This window comes from Glossina fuscipes, unplaced genomic scaffold (genome assembly GCF_014805625.2).
Source record: "Glossina fuscipes isolate IAEA_lab_2018 unplaced genomic scaffold, Yale_Gfus_2 3, whole genome shotgun sequence".
In the NCBI taxonomy this organism is placed as follows: domain Eukaryota; kingdom Metazoa; phylum Arthropoda; class Insecta; order Diptera; family Glossinidae; genus Glossina; species Glossina fuscipes.
In genome coordinates this window covers 4,471,051-4,486,677 of record NW_023998417.1, presented here as the reverse complement: position 1 = coordinate 4,486,677, position 15,627 = coordinate 4,471,051, and the positions used below count along the sequence as shown (strand labels likewise).

Genomic DNA, 15,627 nt, shown 5'->3' with positions numbered 1-15,627 from the left:
GATTAAGTTATCCAAAATTTTTGCTTTGGTTTATGCTTTGAATCTAAAACGGATAACTATAGACCAAAAATTAATAAACAAAAGTTAATAATTGCATTGCCTGGAGTAAAACACTTAAGGAAACTATAGCAAATAAGGTCAAATGATGTGTTAACCGACCGACTGTCTTGCCGCTATTCGATCGAAGTGTATTCTGCAGATTTTCGTGTTCCACCAGTCGATTGCGATCATGCTGTTCATAAAACTACATAAGATCACGCAAGATCACTATTTAAAATATCGTTAGTCCAGTGAGATCTTTTGTAGTATTTCGCAGATTTTCGTTAGCTTTGTTGTTCAAAGACCATAACATATCTTAGAAAGAGGCGCTTCAGAGTGAACGATTAATCGTTTTGGGCTGTTGTAGTAAAGTTTTGAAAAGTTTTAAATAAAAATTGGTTGTTTTTCTTTTTTATTAATTTTAACAGTTTTTTTTTTTAATATTTATAATTTATGCTGAGTTGAGCATTATTGTTTTGTTTTTAATTAATTAATTAATTATGTTAAAGAAACTAAAATAAAATTAATTAAATATTATAATAACTTCTCAGAAAACCGAAGTTATAATATTTTCAATATTTTATACATTCAGTTTTTCTTTTTCTTTTTTTTTTTTAAACAAATCTAATTTCGAAATTTGTTTTTATATAAAAAAAATTATGTATGCATATATAAATATATACGCACACAAATATATATGTGCATATATAATATATATATATATATATATAACTATATATAACTATATATATATATATATATATATATATATATATAAGATATATGTATGTATAACTAACTGTGTATAATAAACTCTCGGGTCTCACGGAAGCACACATGCACTGAGAAATTAAAGAAAAAAAAAATGTAAAAAAACCTTAAGAAAAATAAACGAGTGAAGTATAAATATAAATAAATTTAATTATTAGACATATAGTACAAAAAATAAAAGAACTTGAAGTCTAAGACACTTAAATTTTATGAAAAAGTTTTTTTTTTTCTTTTTGAAAATTTTTGCGTTGAAATAATATGATTTAAAAGCTTTAGGATTTAAGAATGAATTAAGAAAGAATGCCAGAAAATTCACCCTAATATCACTTTATTTTGGACGCTCAGTCAATTCTAAAATTTAACGAACTTTATATTATGGCCATTTCATCTGTTAATTATTTATTTGAACATATTTTGGATTCATTTTTGTTGATAAATAATTTTATTAATAGTTTTTATACCCAGCAGCGGTTGCTGTTGTAATCACTGGCGATCTAATAAGCAGTAAATGCATTCTTGATCAGCAACTGACCGTCTCTATATGGAAATCAGCTTAAAGTTTATACACAAGACTTTTCAATTATTATATTCCTTTTGAGGTTAAGTAGTAAGGTTTGTTCGTGCTCCTTGCGGTTGACTTAATCAATCAGAAATGATTTCAAATTAACTAAATTTATTTAAGAAATTTCATGCACAGTTGAAACAAGTTTAGCTTTAGCTGGAGGCTAATTTATTACGATTATAACCTCTCGACCTAATTGAATGTGTTCTGAAAAACTCCGAAGCCATATGTGCATTTTATATTTCTTATAAAAGATGTTCAGTAAGGGAAACGAATGTTATGAGTACGGGATGTGCGATCAGTCGGTTGTGTGACACAAGTGAATTCAAGAAATATATCTGCCCAATTTTAGGCTTCAATGAGAGAGATAATTTCGCGATCTTGACAATTTTTTTAACAGACAGACGATTACACGCGTAAATCGTCCCCAAATCCTATGTGGATTAATAGCACGCACGTTTTTTTTGTATGGTTCGGCTAAGGTATCATCTGCTCCTGATCTCATATATATATGTTACTAAGATATTTATATAATGTTATACACTTAACTACAGGGATGTCCGAGCTTTCATAAGGTGTTACGTTTACAGTATGTCAGGGCTTGCACGAATAACGCTGCCAGGTGAGATAGACTTCTTTTTTTTTTTTTTAATATCATGCCTATGCTTACGCAAAGCGCATTATGCTTATGCAGAATTTCTTAGTTGCGTAACATAGCATTGCATGTTAGATAGGCGTAACATGTTACGAGCGCACAGCATGTTAGACTTACAGTAACATTTTTCGATGAAATAAATTTCTTTTTTTTGTTTTGCATAAAGACATGGTTCGATATCAGCCGGATACAATTTATTTCTTGTCTACTTTTAATTTTGCAATTAATTAAGTTTGATACTTTTTTTTTTTTTTTGTTTTTAATTGCACTATTTTTCATTTACTTATAAAAATTTTTAATTTGTTGAGTTAATAAAAAAAACAAAAAAAAAAATGTCGAATAAAAGAAATGTCTTATAGGTCATAAATATTATTACATAAAAGAAAAAGTTTATTTTATCACTTAAATAATATGAAAAATGATCCGTTCTTTTTGTTTTATTTTATTAACTTAATTTTTAACTAATAAAATTAACAAAATATTACAAATCGAAACTAAGACACAGAAAAATCTCTATCACTTATATATAAAATTTAATTTCTTTTTTTTCTTTTTTTTTTATCATTTAATTCGTAAATTTAAAAAAAAATTTAATTTCTATTATTGTAATTAAACTTAAAAAATTACATCACGCTTTTTTTTTGCAATTAATTTTATATATAGTAATAAAATAAACTTTAATTTGAGATAAAGTTGGAGTAAAAACTTAACGCGCCATATATACATAAAATATTTTAAATGTTAAGCACATTTTTTGCTATTAAAGAAAAGTTTCATTGAAGAAAAGAGGCACAAGCTCTTATGCCTCTATAATGGCGACATTTGTTTTTTTTTTTTTTTTTTTTTTTTTTTTGCTTAAGTCTATATTTAATAATCTTTGAATTCGTTCAATCATCGTCTTTCTTTTCAGTTTTGAGGTCATATTTAGCACACAATTCTTCTGGCGAACAACTGGAAAGAATAAATGTCAAAAAACGTCAGTTATATGAAATAATAAATGAAATTATTAACAAATACGGAGGTAGGTTTGACTATCTAATCGTGAAACGTCATTCGCTCTTTGGTATCTCAAGATATTTTGCACGATTCTAAAGGTCATTTTTACATTGACTAGATATTAGGCGAGTCTGTTCAACTAACAATAGTGAAGTGGATAAGCAATATATATATAGCAGCGATATATGACCTTCAGATCTAAGCTAATTTTTTTAAAATTGAAGATAAAACTGTTATGCGCATTTGCGTCAACAGGGAAGCTTGGAATGAAGGCTATATCGCTTTGCTTCGTCAACTCAATTAGAAAGTTCTTTCATACATGGGTCGCTTTACGTGAGCCTAATGTAGTTTAGCAGCAGCTTGTGATTGAAGTTAGTATATGTATTATGAATCTTGAAATTCCAAGAGAATTCTCCATTAGAGAGCTTTTCGAAAAATGTTGCAGGAATTTTATATACTTCATCGAATGCTAGTCTTTTCATTTGTAATGTATAGAAATGCGCTTCAGAGGTCACCTAACTTATGGGCACACATGTTCGCCATCACATTCTGAGTCAAACTAATTTTGCGCCTGTCGTATGCATATTTATTTGTCGTTTATCTGTCGCACACATATGTCGCTGGAAAGCCAATTATTGCAAAGCTTAATTACAAAAGTTGAGACTTGGCAAATGTATTCTTAGTTGTTGATCAGAATGAGCGCCATTAGGCTACAATCGCAATAGAAACTAAAGTTTAATTCGCAATCCTTAGCATATATTAAACTCAGTTTAACGAAGACAATCGAAAACTGCGTTGAACAAACGAAAGTGATTCGTCTGCAAAAATGACAACAATAGAGAAACAAGTAAAAACTGTAATGGAGCCCGGCCCGCGCTTTAATACCCTACCACACCATACATCTCGCCATATATATGTTTTCCAAAACAAGGGAAAACAAAGGAAACGTTCGAGCTTTGAGCGGAAATATGTCAGTTTATTAAATTTCTGTAGGTTGAACATAAAAAAAAAGAACAAACGGACAGACAAGCTCAAAAACATTTCTTTAATCGATCAGTATAATAAAAGGGGGATGTAACTGAAATATTTCTAAATGTTGCAGACATCCGCGTCAACTTAATATATCCTTATACCGCAAGTTGTATGGAGTATAAAAATTGTTACTTAATATCTTTCGATTACACGTTATCTAAAACCAGGGTAAATTAACCTTTTATTGGTCATTATATTAACTGCAAATCCCTTGCTCTGGGAAGGAGTGAATATTAAAAAGATTTTTGAAAGTTGAAGAGATCGGCTTAAAAATTTTAATTTCAGAATTTGGTCAAACCAGCATTGTATTGTGATTTGGATACACTTGCCTCGAAAAGATTAGCTTATTTTCAAGAAAACTTGTGAAGATGCCCTGCCCCTGAGAGAATCACAAAAGTTTACGAAACGGACGGACTGATGCATTTACACTGTCGCACTGCATTTTTGACTTTTGTTCTTTAAAAATATATTAATTTTCTCATATTTTAACCTCCTTAGGCGTGGTTTTGAATTTTCTAAAAGAGTAATCAACTGACTAAACATCTCATCATTGACTTACCCAATTAAATTTTGTAAATCACATACAAAGCGATAAACATATCGTTTACCAGCCGTCTTATGGATAATGTTTTTATCGTAATAGTAGCGGAGGCCTCTGCTTAATTTTTCATAGTTCATTTTTGGTTTATTTTTGCGTATACCCCAGCGACGAGCCACCTACAAAAAGAAAACAAAAAAAAAAAAAAAGAAAAGAAAATAAATGTTAAGTAAATAAAAAAGCAATTATTGTTATTAAATAGAAATAACTTGATTTACCTCATCGGGATCGGTTAATTTAAATTCCCAACCGTCACCGGTCCACGATATAAAACCTTGACAGGTTTTATCCATTAGCAGCTCCAATAAAAATTGCCACAATTGTATGGGTCCCGAACCTTGAAAACAGGGTACACCACCTTGGGTGGTATAACCGCCGAGTAAAGCTTTTTCGAGACCCATCGACGAAAGATATGCAGCTGGATGTTGATTTGAATGATGAGTATTCCATTGATCGGAGCTTGGCGGTTGACCGGCCATCGCTTGAAATTGCGGTGCATCGTATGGTGCAAATTCAGATGGATAAGTTTCATGGAATCGCGAACGCCCATAAGCATTGTATTTCTGTTCAACAGAGGCAGCATTGAGCCCATAGAAATCCGCACTATTATCCAAATAATTCGACTGATTTTGATGATCTTGTGAGGAAATGCTACTATGATAGTCACTATCATCATAATGGCCGGCCGCAGCAGCCGCTACGGCAGCAGCATTCGCTAAGTGAGCTGGCAGCCCGAAATTAGAGAGATCAGTGGGATCGTTTGACGTGGAACCGTTTGGTGCTGCACCGGCGCCCGTATTTGTCAGATTACCGTAAGTAGTTTGGGAGCCTGGCTCTTCTTTCATTTGATGTTGCGTATAAAAAGCGGCTGCAGCGGCCGCTGAATTTCGCATAGCCATTTGCATATAGTTTAGATTGGCACCATTGCTGTTATTATTGTTGTTATTGCTATTGTTGTTATTACTATTGACACCACTGTTCGGTGAGGCACCAGTATTAGCAACGGACGTAAGGGCTGATGTCGATGTTGTACTTGTACTTTGAGCGGTTTGTTGCTGCTGCGCAGCGCCAATGCTTGGAGGCGGCAGCATCGCCGTATTACTAACAGCTTGTGGTGGCGGGCTATTTTGACGTTCATGGGGATTTGAATAACCTAAAAAGAAGAAACAGCAATAAAAGATTTGAATAAAAATAATCGAAATAACCATATAAGTATGTGCATATATATATGTGTGTATATATATATATATATATATATACTGTATGCATATTGAAAGTGTTAAAATCTGGAAAAACTCTAAAAAAAATTGTTGTTTAAATTGACTTCGACTCTCCGAAGATCCTTGAATCTAAGGAAAGGTTTTCCAAAAAGTTCAAAACACATATATACAAGCAGTCCAGTTTGGGGTCGTTGAATGAGAGAGGGATGATCTTTCATTATTTTTTTTTAAAGAGAGTTAATCCAATTGATATATAATTTTCAGAGATTCTGGGCAACAGGCCTTTAAAACTGGCGAGTAATATTTCGAATTGCAAAGAACTTTTCCCGTCCATTCCCTATCTATATTGCTTTTATTGAAATGCAGCTAAGTTTGCTGCAGAGCTTAGCACTTGTAAAGCTAAATAGGTAGCAGCATTTGCTTTGCACATTTTTGTTCTCAGTCACCTTTCAACGTATGCTCTAAGACGACAAATGTCGGAACTTGTCGCCAGTCGTTTGCCTTTTGAAACAATTAATTGATTCGCATCGCTTGCTGTTCGGAAAAGAGTAATATGTGAAAAAAGGACAAAAAAAGGTCATCGTTTTGCATATTATCCATCCATCTATCCATGTTGTTTGCGAAGCTTTGGAAACAGTCAGCACATATGGTTCCACTTGCTTGCGTGTGTGAGTAACGTGCTCGCTAAGCTCGTGCAAAGATGTGAAAAAAACTATTTGATCAATGGTTTACTGCAAAGGAGGACAATTTTTAAAGGCGTGCCATCTAGAAATTATCAGACAAGTGGGAAATGCGGATTGCGAGCGATGCTCAACCCTACGAATAAAATATTTTTTTATCACTTTCATAAAATAGACGTGCATTTTGTATACAAAAATTCTGGTTTCATATTTACATATCCATCTATGCTATTTGAAAGAGTTCTACGTATGTTTTTATGAAATTTAAGTTGCACCGTAAGCTTACATCTGGCCTTAACTCAAGACTAATTCTAAGCTAAGCATATGTAGGCTGCCTGGGTGCCAACTTTTTATTTATCAATCTAAGTTCTTGCCCCAAACTACGAGATACCACGTAGCGCGAAACTTTTGCTACATACGCTTACTACCTCGTAGTTAGTAGGTAACGTCTTAGACTCAATTATATTAAAGCAATGTTTTAGTTAAATCTTTCTTTTTAGTGCGATATTTTTCTTTAGCCAGCAAGCCATTAAAAATAATAATTATTTATTTAAATATTCCCTATTAACAATATTATGTGTTAATATAAAGATGTTTAATGAAGGCGTGACACATAAAGATATATCATTATTAGCAATAACTTCATGTAAATTACAATAGTTTACCCCTTTCTATTAAAAAAATATAAAAAGAGAGAAATTTCTAGCTCTTCATAAAAAAAAATTAAAAAGAAAAAAAAAAACAAATAAAAAACAACAACATCGACGCTCATTTGATAGCATTCGAAAACCAATCAAAATCGAATAAGACACAAATGCTAATGAGAGAGACAAAAAATTAAACAAATAAAAAAAAAAAAAAGAAAAAAACAAGAAGACAACAAAAAAAGTGAAATGAAATCATCACGCAAGTCTAAAGCTAAAGCTCATAGAAAGATACACCTCTATGGACCTATACGTCTCACTGCTTATGAGGATGCGAACATTTACAAAAACTCTTCGTTCATACTTATGTGCGCTTACATATGCACGAGTGTAAATATATACTCAGTGGGCAATGTAGGTATATGTTGGTCTCTAAGCAATATCTAAATCGAAATCGCGCCACGAAAGAGACAGAGAGAGAGAGAGAGAGAGAGAGAGAGAAATAGAGAGAAATAGAGCGAGAGCGCAAGTTAAGGCAATAGATAAACTTGTGAGAAAAATATGAAGAAAAATAACAAAAAAAAAAAAAAAAAAAATGAAAAAACCTGTTGCTGACAAAAGAGCAAGAGATGTGAGCGTCGACTCACATAAACGTACGAACCTGCATTGGCATGTATGAATGAGAGATGAATATTGAAAAGGGTTCATTTCTAAAGCATTCAATTTCATTTGGTCAACTATTTGTTGTTGTTGCGGTTGAGAAAAACTGCAAAACACGAAATCGGTAGTGGCTGTGATTCGTTGCCATTGTCGTTGCAAATAATTAGTATATGATATATGATTATTGTGTTGTTGGGCTTTTTTGGTTTGGTACTATTTTTCTTCTTCTTCTTTTTTCGTTTTGTTTTTTGTTGTTGTTTACTTATATATCAGAGATCCATAATGCGCAGATACAGAAGTTTTAATGAGATTTATGTGTAATACGTTTGAGTGCTTTTAAGATGTTTTCATAATGTATTACTCCACCCCTTTTTTCAATATGCTGCTGCCGCTGTTGTTTGGTAACAGGGTTGTTGGTTGTTGGTAAAGCGTAAGATTGCATATATATACACACACACACACACACACACACACACATACAAACACAATTAAAAATCAATTCATTTTGTAATGTTTGCTTTCAACACAAATCTTTTTTGCCTTTGACAACTTGTTGAGTTGTTGAGTCGGCCAAGAATGGGAATTTTATTACCTTTTACCGCTAGAGGCAATTGAACGGCACCGGGCCATTTATTTATTAACGATTGCCATATCAACCCACATCATAATAAAAGGCGAGAAATTTTCTTGCTTTCGGTTTTTCAAATATAAGTTAGAATTTAATTAAAATGTATTTAAAGCTATATATGCATGCGTAGATATACAACAAAAGCATTTGTTACACCCTCACCCTCAACCTCATCGTCATCAAGAGCATCGACATTATTATCGTTATCATAATTGCGTTGTTATATACACTTGCATATAAATAAAATCAGTTTTGAATTGGAAAATATGTTAAGCCTTTGACTATTTTTGTAACCTATACATGTTACATGAGAGCGGCGATACGGAAGTTGTTTCTTAAATGAAGGCACGTGTAACATTTTTTATTATCATAATTGGTAGACTTATGCTTTTGATATATGAGTAAGTTGACTACCACAAATCTTTATCCAAGTCGGGCTCTATTCGTATTATATTTCCCGTTACGAAAAATTAAATTAATGGAAATTTTTTGCGACAACTCGCTTAGGAGCAAGTTAGACTGCAAGCAAGACTGTTTTGATGTATTCTTTACTATTACTATCACGGGATTTTCTGGTAGCGGACGAAGCTCTTCTTTTTATTGATTGTTGTCGGACACGGAAGTGTTATGAAATATTTTTTCTTGTGATTAACGCCATCCGTCCGTCACAAAAACCAATCTAGAAAACTAAAAGTTAGCCTATGATTATCAAGATAAAGTATAAAATTTCACAGAACCAATCCAAGAACACGTCTAAGATGTATTAGTATATCACTAATAATAACATCCAATCAATTAAAGGCGACTTAAATATTCTTGAAATACCCATAGGCAATTTAGTTAAACTTTTTCTTTATCATTTATATTTGAAGATAGGGTAGGTAGGGTATTCAAAAAATGACCTAAAAGTGTATATACATGTATATATATATATATATATATGACTTTCTTATTTTAATCAAATTCGTTTAAATATTTATGGTTTTCGGTGAATTTTTTTTTTTTTTTGCGTGAATATCACTCATCATCGTTGTTAACTTTGTGATAATTAATGCAATGTTAACATGATGTTTTATAAGGGTGTTGATGCGATAATTTCTTTCATTTATTGCATGGATATTAATAACTGTGTTCATCGTTACTATCGCGTGTGAATGTAATTATTTGATTTTGTAGTATTCGTGAAGTTCGTATAAAATTAATTTAAAATTTAAGATGCCCAAGCGCTTTTGATGTTGCACTATATTTAAACGAAAGAAAAGTGTTAACTGGGTTTTACGCGTAACTGAACAGAAAATCTGCTTAATCATATAGGTAAATATTGTAGCTTTTTCAAATAAAAAGTTTTTTTAATATCTCTCAATATTCCTTTTATCCCTTTTCATAGGACAATCGCACAAATTAATAGCAAGAGTGCCTCGGATTGTGATTGTGTCACTCTTTGTTTTCTTCTCATAGATTTTATGATCGGGTTAGAGTACAACTCGTCAAAATCAACCTTCCGGAGTAAAACAAGGTGATCAAGTCATGCATGTGATATGGCTCAGCATATGGATATGTAAAACATTGTTTACATCATCAGATACTTCCTAAGGCTATAAGCCCCAGTTGACTTTCCTATGTCTCTCTATATGTCTGTGCGCCGTAGCAACTCTCGAATATTAAATGAATGCTCGAAGTTTATCAAAAGCTTACTTAGAAAGTAATTGCTTATATTATCTAGAGAAATGGGTACAATGGACCCATGAGTACTTCCATATGAGTTGATAAATGAAAATAATTTTGTGTAAGAATGGTGCGTACAATGCGTATTCGTTCGTTAAATACTCAATTAAGTTTCTATATTGTTTCCATAATGTTAATTAAATAAATATAAATAGACTTTTTCACAATGAAAACTAAAAAGAAGAAGCAAAAGAAAAAAAAAAAAAAAACAGAAACTAAAAGCATTGCATCGCCTTTTTAGTTACATTTTCGGAAGCTTTTAAATAAAACCGATGAGAGGATTGTATTATAGATCCACGATAATATAAGTACCGTTTCCATTGTATCAATGAATGTCCTGAAGCAATTGACAGATAATCCAGAGTTTTTTCTAGTGTGCGCTTCGCTAATATTTGATATGAAAACGCTTTGTTTAGTAAGTAAGAGAAAGGTTTTTATATTCTTTTTTTTCTTTAATGACCAATCACTGACAGTATATATATGCCTAACAAGGCGAGAGGTCAGAAAGAAGAAAAAAGTCAAGAAAAGGAAAGATATAAGGAGACGGTTGCAGCCTATTGCGTCTGTGTGCCAAATCACACACACACACCTTTACCGTCTAAACACTCACTATAGTTACGACCAAAGTAAACCCTACCGCACTGAGATTTGAATCCGCGGTTACTGATTTGTGAATCGCGGTTTTTGCCAACTCGGCTCGGTTCTTGCGGGTAAGAGGCAGATTTCTGCACAAAATCTGAAAGTGGATTAAATTTGCGTAAAAGAGTTTTTTCACAAACTTCGCGGCAACATTAAATATTTGAGGTGTTAGATAGGCCTCGTCCCCGTCAGAGGGAAAGACATGCCCTTGATATGGAACGGATATGGAAGCCTCCTCGCTCCTTGTGAGGCGTGAGTGATGCTTTCTCACTCTATATGCCATCGGGCATCGTAGGGTCAAACCTCCACGGCAGGAATCCACGTTAACCCTTTCTAATGGAATCTAATTTGCGGTACTTTTTTTCTAATAAATTTGAATGAGCTCACAGGATCACTATACTTTGCATTTAGCTTCGATTGTTTTAAAAAATCTAACAAATGGAGACATATTAGCTTTCTTTTCAAATTCAATGCAAGCTATTCTTAAGTTGAAATCTTTGCTAAGCAAAATATTGTCTCATACCTTGAGAGAATTTGCTTTGTAGTAAATATTTTCAGTTCGCCCAACAGTACTTTTTATATTGACATATTGATGGATATTAACACCACTTGAAATTTGCCAACTTGATGAATGTCCTTCCATTTCGTATTTACATATATATGTAATATACACATATATATACACCTGTATACATATATTTCGTATATACATATATACATATATATATTTATAATTAAATGCGAACATGTAAATACATACATCAAGTGTGTTCTAGTCTGGTTTTATAAGCAATCAAGAACTAATTTTCACAATAATTTTAAATAACTTTTCTGTCTACCTCTAAGAAGTTTGATAATAATCATTAACTGGTTCTATCAGTCAATTACTCGCTTTTAAGTGACGTCAAGGATCGTTTCCCAACATCAAAAATTTTCCGCTTAATATTTTGCCGATAATTTATTAAAAATGTTTAGCGTCTATAGCATATTATTTTTGTCCACATGTGTGTAATGTAAATAAATTACTGCTTTCTCTCTCATTCCATTTAATTATATTTATTTATATTCGGTATTTTGTTCCTTCATCTTGTGTTGTTTCGGAAAATCTTTATGTCAATATAATAAAAATTCTTCAAGTGAAACTTTAGCGACTACGATTATGTAGAAAAAGGAATAGAAGCGTTTTTATTATAATCATAGACTCCGGGATCGAGACCAACATATTTGTTTTATTTATTACCGACGGGCTTGTAGTCCAAGTAATGTAGTAATGACATTTGCTATTAACTGTAACTTGCAGTCTTTATATTTGCTGTTATTGTATACGCTTGTGAACAACGAAGACTATATACATATAGGTCGAGTGTTAAATATTTTACAACGTTCCAATATATCGCAGGGACGAACAGGCAAACGCATACATTTCCCGAATTAAATTGACTGACGTACTTTGAAACTTTACAAACAGAAAGATAAATTTATTCATCCCACAGCGATATTGAAAGTTTTTGAAAAGCATTTTATGATTTGCTAAAGTGCGGTCGAACTAAAGCTTAGATATTTTTTCACACTTGATCTAAAGTTTCTCTGTTCTATGATTTTAACATCTACAGAAATATGCGATCATATTACAAAGTCATCGGTAAATTATTGCACAAAGCAGTCGGCTCGTGAGGATTGTACAGAGACAAGAATATTTTCCATATACTGTGTAACGTGTGAATATTTACGATTATATTTTTACTTTATTCATAGTTCCTTTCGGGATTGTAATTTGTTTTTGTTTGGCCTATGCAAGTTTTATTTATTTTTTTTATCAAGTCAACTCTAAGTACTCTTTATATAAAAAAAAAAAAAAGAAGAAAAGATCATCAACATACAAAGTCTTTAATTTAGAAATAACGGCGGACAGTAGCGGTGAAGATAAAAAATCGCATAAGTGGTCATGAGAACAGGATTTGATTTTTAAAAATCAATTCCTACTTTTCATGTGGGTTCCCTTTAATTTTTGTCAACAAATTTTAGTCACTTTGTAAACTGAATTAACTTTAACTGAGAAATATTTGGAGTTCAAATAATCACGGTTTTGTGGTATGTACTTATGCATATACAAATTCTTGCGAACAGGTGAAGTCATACATTTGGTCATACTTTTGATAAGTGTTTGATAAACGCATAATAATGATCGATTAGGCAGCGACTATCATCGACTTACACATGTAGCCGGCATTTCCTGAATGATTACAGAATATTACAGAAACAAAAAGCAGTATATATATACATATATTCTGCTATATATATTTATATGTCATCTGCAAATCTGCAAATATATATATATATATAAATATGTCATCTGCAAATCTATCAAGTTTTCATTAGATAGAAAATTGACATTTTATGGGATCGCTTGGTAGCTTATATAGAAAATCTGAACTTAGCTCGAATAAAAAAAAAAAATAGTATTAAAGGTTCTACTAGCTAATCCATCTTATGTAAGCAAGAAGAGAAGAGAGATTAAAACATTAAATATGAAATCAAGTTAAGCATATAAAGCAATAAAGCAACAGTAACAAGATTTTGTAAAAAACAACTAAGTAAATTATATACGGCATAAACGAATCTTCCGAAAAAAAAAAAGAAAAAAGAATTAGATATTTGGCCGCAGAGAATATATAAGAAAATCTTTATCTTTACATTTGTGTTGGGGCCAAAAATTACTGAAAAACCAGAAATTTCTCGGTTCATATTATATCCTAAGCATTTTGTTCGTTTTATCTCATTTTCAATATTAACCCGCATCCAAAAATTTAAAATATTTTTTGCGATGGAAAGAAAGTATATTCACAACACATATTTCCACAAACGCATAGATCGATGGACGAACATGTCTAGGTCGTTGTAGAATTTGATGCTGATGAAGAAAAAAAAAAAAAACAAAAAAATCCAAAATGATAGGAACAACTTCCTTCTTCTGATTCCTTCTGATTGTTCCCAACATTTACCCAACATATTGCACGTTCCAGTATTTCTTAGTTTTAAAAAAAAAATTGAAAATTTTTCTTATCAAAACGAAATGAATTGGAGAAAGAAAGGAACCTTTAGAACGAGTATAAATAAATATATTTATGTTCTTGAATTAAATGCGATTAAACGGCAACAATCAAGCGCACGTTATATGCTGTGTGGCGAAGAAAGATAAAAAAAAAAAACGTTTTTTTTTTGTTTTTTTTTTTTTTAAATTAGAACTCAAAAGTGGTCCATGATTAAAAGAATTCATAAATTATTATTTATGCAGGTAAGATAAAAATCAAATATTTGACTGAATATTATCGGAAAGAGGAACTGTAATGAATATGAAGAAGATTTGATCTTTGCTTTAACAAAAAAATTTGAAGAATTTCAAATACACTGCAACTTACAGAGAGTAATGCAGGGTAAATGGAGTGTGGAGCATGCGTTTCATATAGACACTAAAGAGATTTTAAAGCAGACAAAAAAAATTTAAGCGATTTTACGAAGCGATTTCACACCCTCAGTCGAAATGTTAAAAACTATATACAGTTCGTATAAATCTATTTCTTTCCGTGTTACTATTCTTTCCACTTGACTGCAATAATGGAAAGTCCACTGCATAATAGAAACATGGATCTTATAGGGCATTTTAATCAGCTCAAGGCTTCGATTTGATGCAGTCTTGTTTCGTCTGTGCGTTTTTCCGTCTTCCTATTATTGCTTGCCATTGACATACAAGCGACTGGAGATCGCAAACTTTAATATGGTAGGCGTGGTATTCTTAGTTGTTGGGCTTGGAAATGAGGGCGATCAGGAGTGTCGCCCGCAGCTTGTCAAAGACTAAAACTTACAAATTGCAGGAAATATGGATTCAAGTTTTTGTACAAATATTTCGCAAGATTTTTCGAAAAATTGAAAATTTGACTGATTGATCCTGAATGGATAAATTTTGATGACCATAGTGTTATCACTGCCTTCGCTGTCTTTCTTAGTTTGTTTTTTTTTTTTTTTTCTTTTCTTTTTTAGTACATATCGTAAACGATTTTTAATTCTCGCTAAGTGGAGAGGCTGTTAAACATTTCAACTTAATACTTTTAAATTGAAATTCGTAGCGTGACACGAAACTTCTTAAACAATCGACCAAAAACCATGATCAACATTTTCTTTTGTTTTTGGCAATACCCTATGGAAAATGCTTTACGATCATTTGACACTTTAAATTACGACTGACTATGTCTCCATTTTAGTAGTTAAAACCGTGCATATGTGGTAGTGCATCTAAAATTACGTAATACCTCGATGCTTTCATATGCGTTTGTTTTCTTTTTTTTTTGCGCTTCTTATTGGGTTTTGTTTTTGAGCGCAGCTACATTGCTCTACAGTATATATGAAGTCTTCTTGTTACCTACTCAGATTTTTTTTGGAATGATACGCGATTCAATATTTGGCATATTTGTGTCGTTAAGATCGGCGATCTGATCTTATTATTACCTTGACTAAAGAAATTAGCATCGAGTTCTGTATATTGGTGACCACTGCTCGGTGAATAATCGCCAACAAACGGTGCCATGTCATTGAAATAACCAATGCCTAGAGAAGCTGCGGTCGCGGCACTTCCTATACCTGGCAACATGGGGGCAGATGCTGAAGTGGACGATGACGTCAGCGAATTAATCACAGTAGTTGAGGTCGTAGACGATGCCGCCGATACTGAGGGAGATGCGGAAGATTGTGAAGATGAAACTGAAGAAGCTGCACTGCCAGAG

The 15,627-nt window shown here is 32.3% G+C and overlaps 1 protein-coding gene across 2 annotated transcripts in view; it reads right to left on the bottom strand.

Moving 5' to 3' along the window:
• Window positions 1–2,653: 2,653 nt before the first annotated feature.
• LOC119634609 (ETS-like protein pointed) overlaps window positions 2,654–15,627 on the bottom strand; it is a 179,915-nt gene continuing 166,941 nt past the window's right edge. For both annotated transcript variants that reach the window (XM_038028859.1, XM_038028860.1), the window contains 3 exons: window positions 4,872–5,806; window positions 4,615–4,772; window positions 2,654–2,978 (listed from right to left, as the gene is read on the bottom strand). In XM_038028859.1, coding sequence (XP_037884787.1) covers window positions 2,915–2,978; window positions 4,615–4,772; window positions 4,872–5,806 — 1,157 coding nt within the window. In that variant the 3' untranslated portion in view covers window positions 2,654–2,914. The remainder of the gene's footprint in view (window positions 2,979–4,614; window positions 4,773–4,871; window positions 5,807–15,627) is intronic.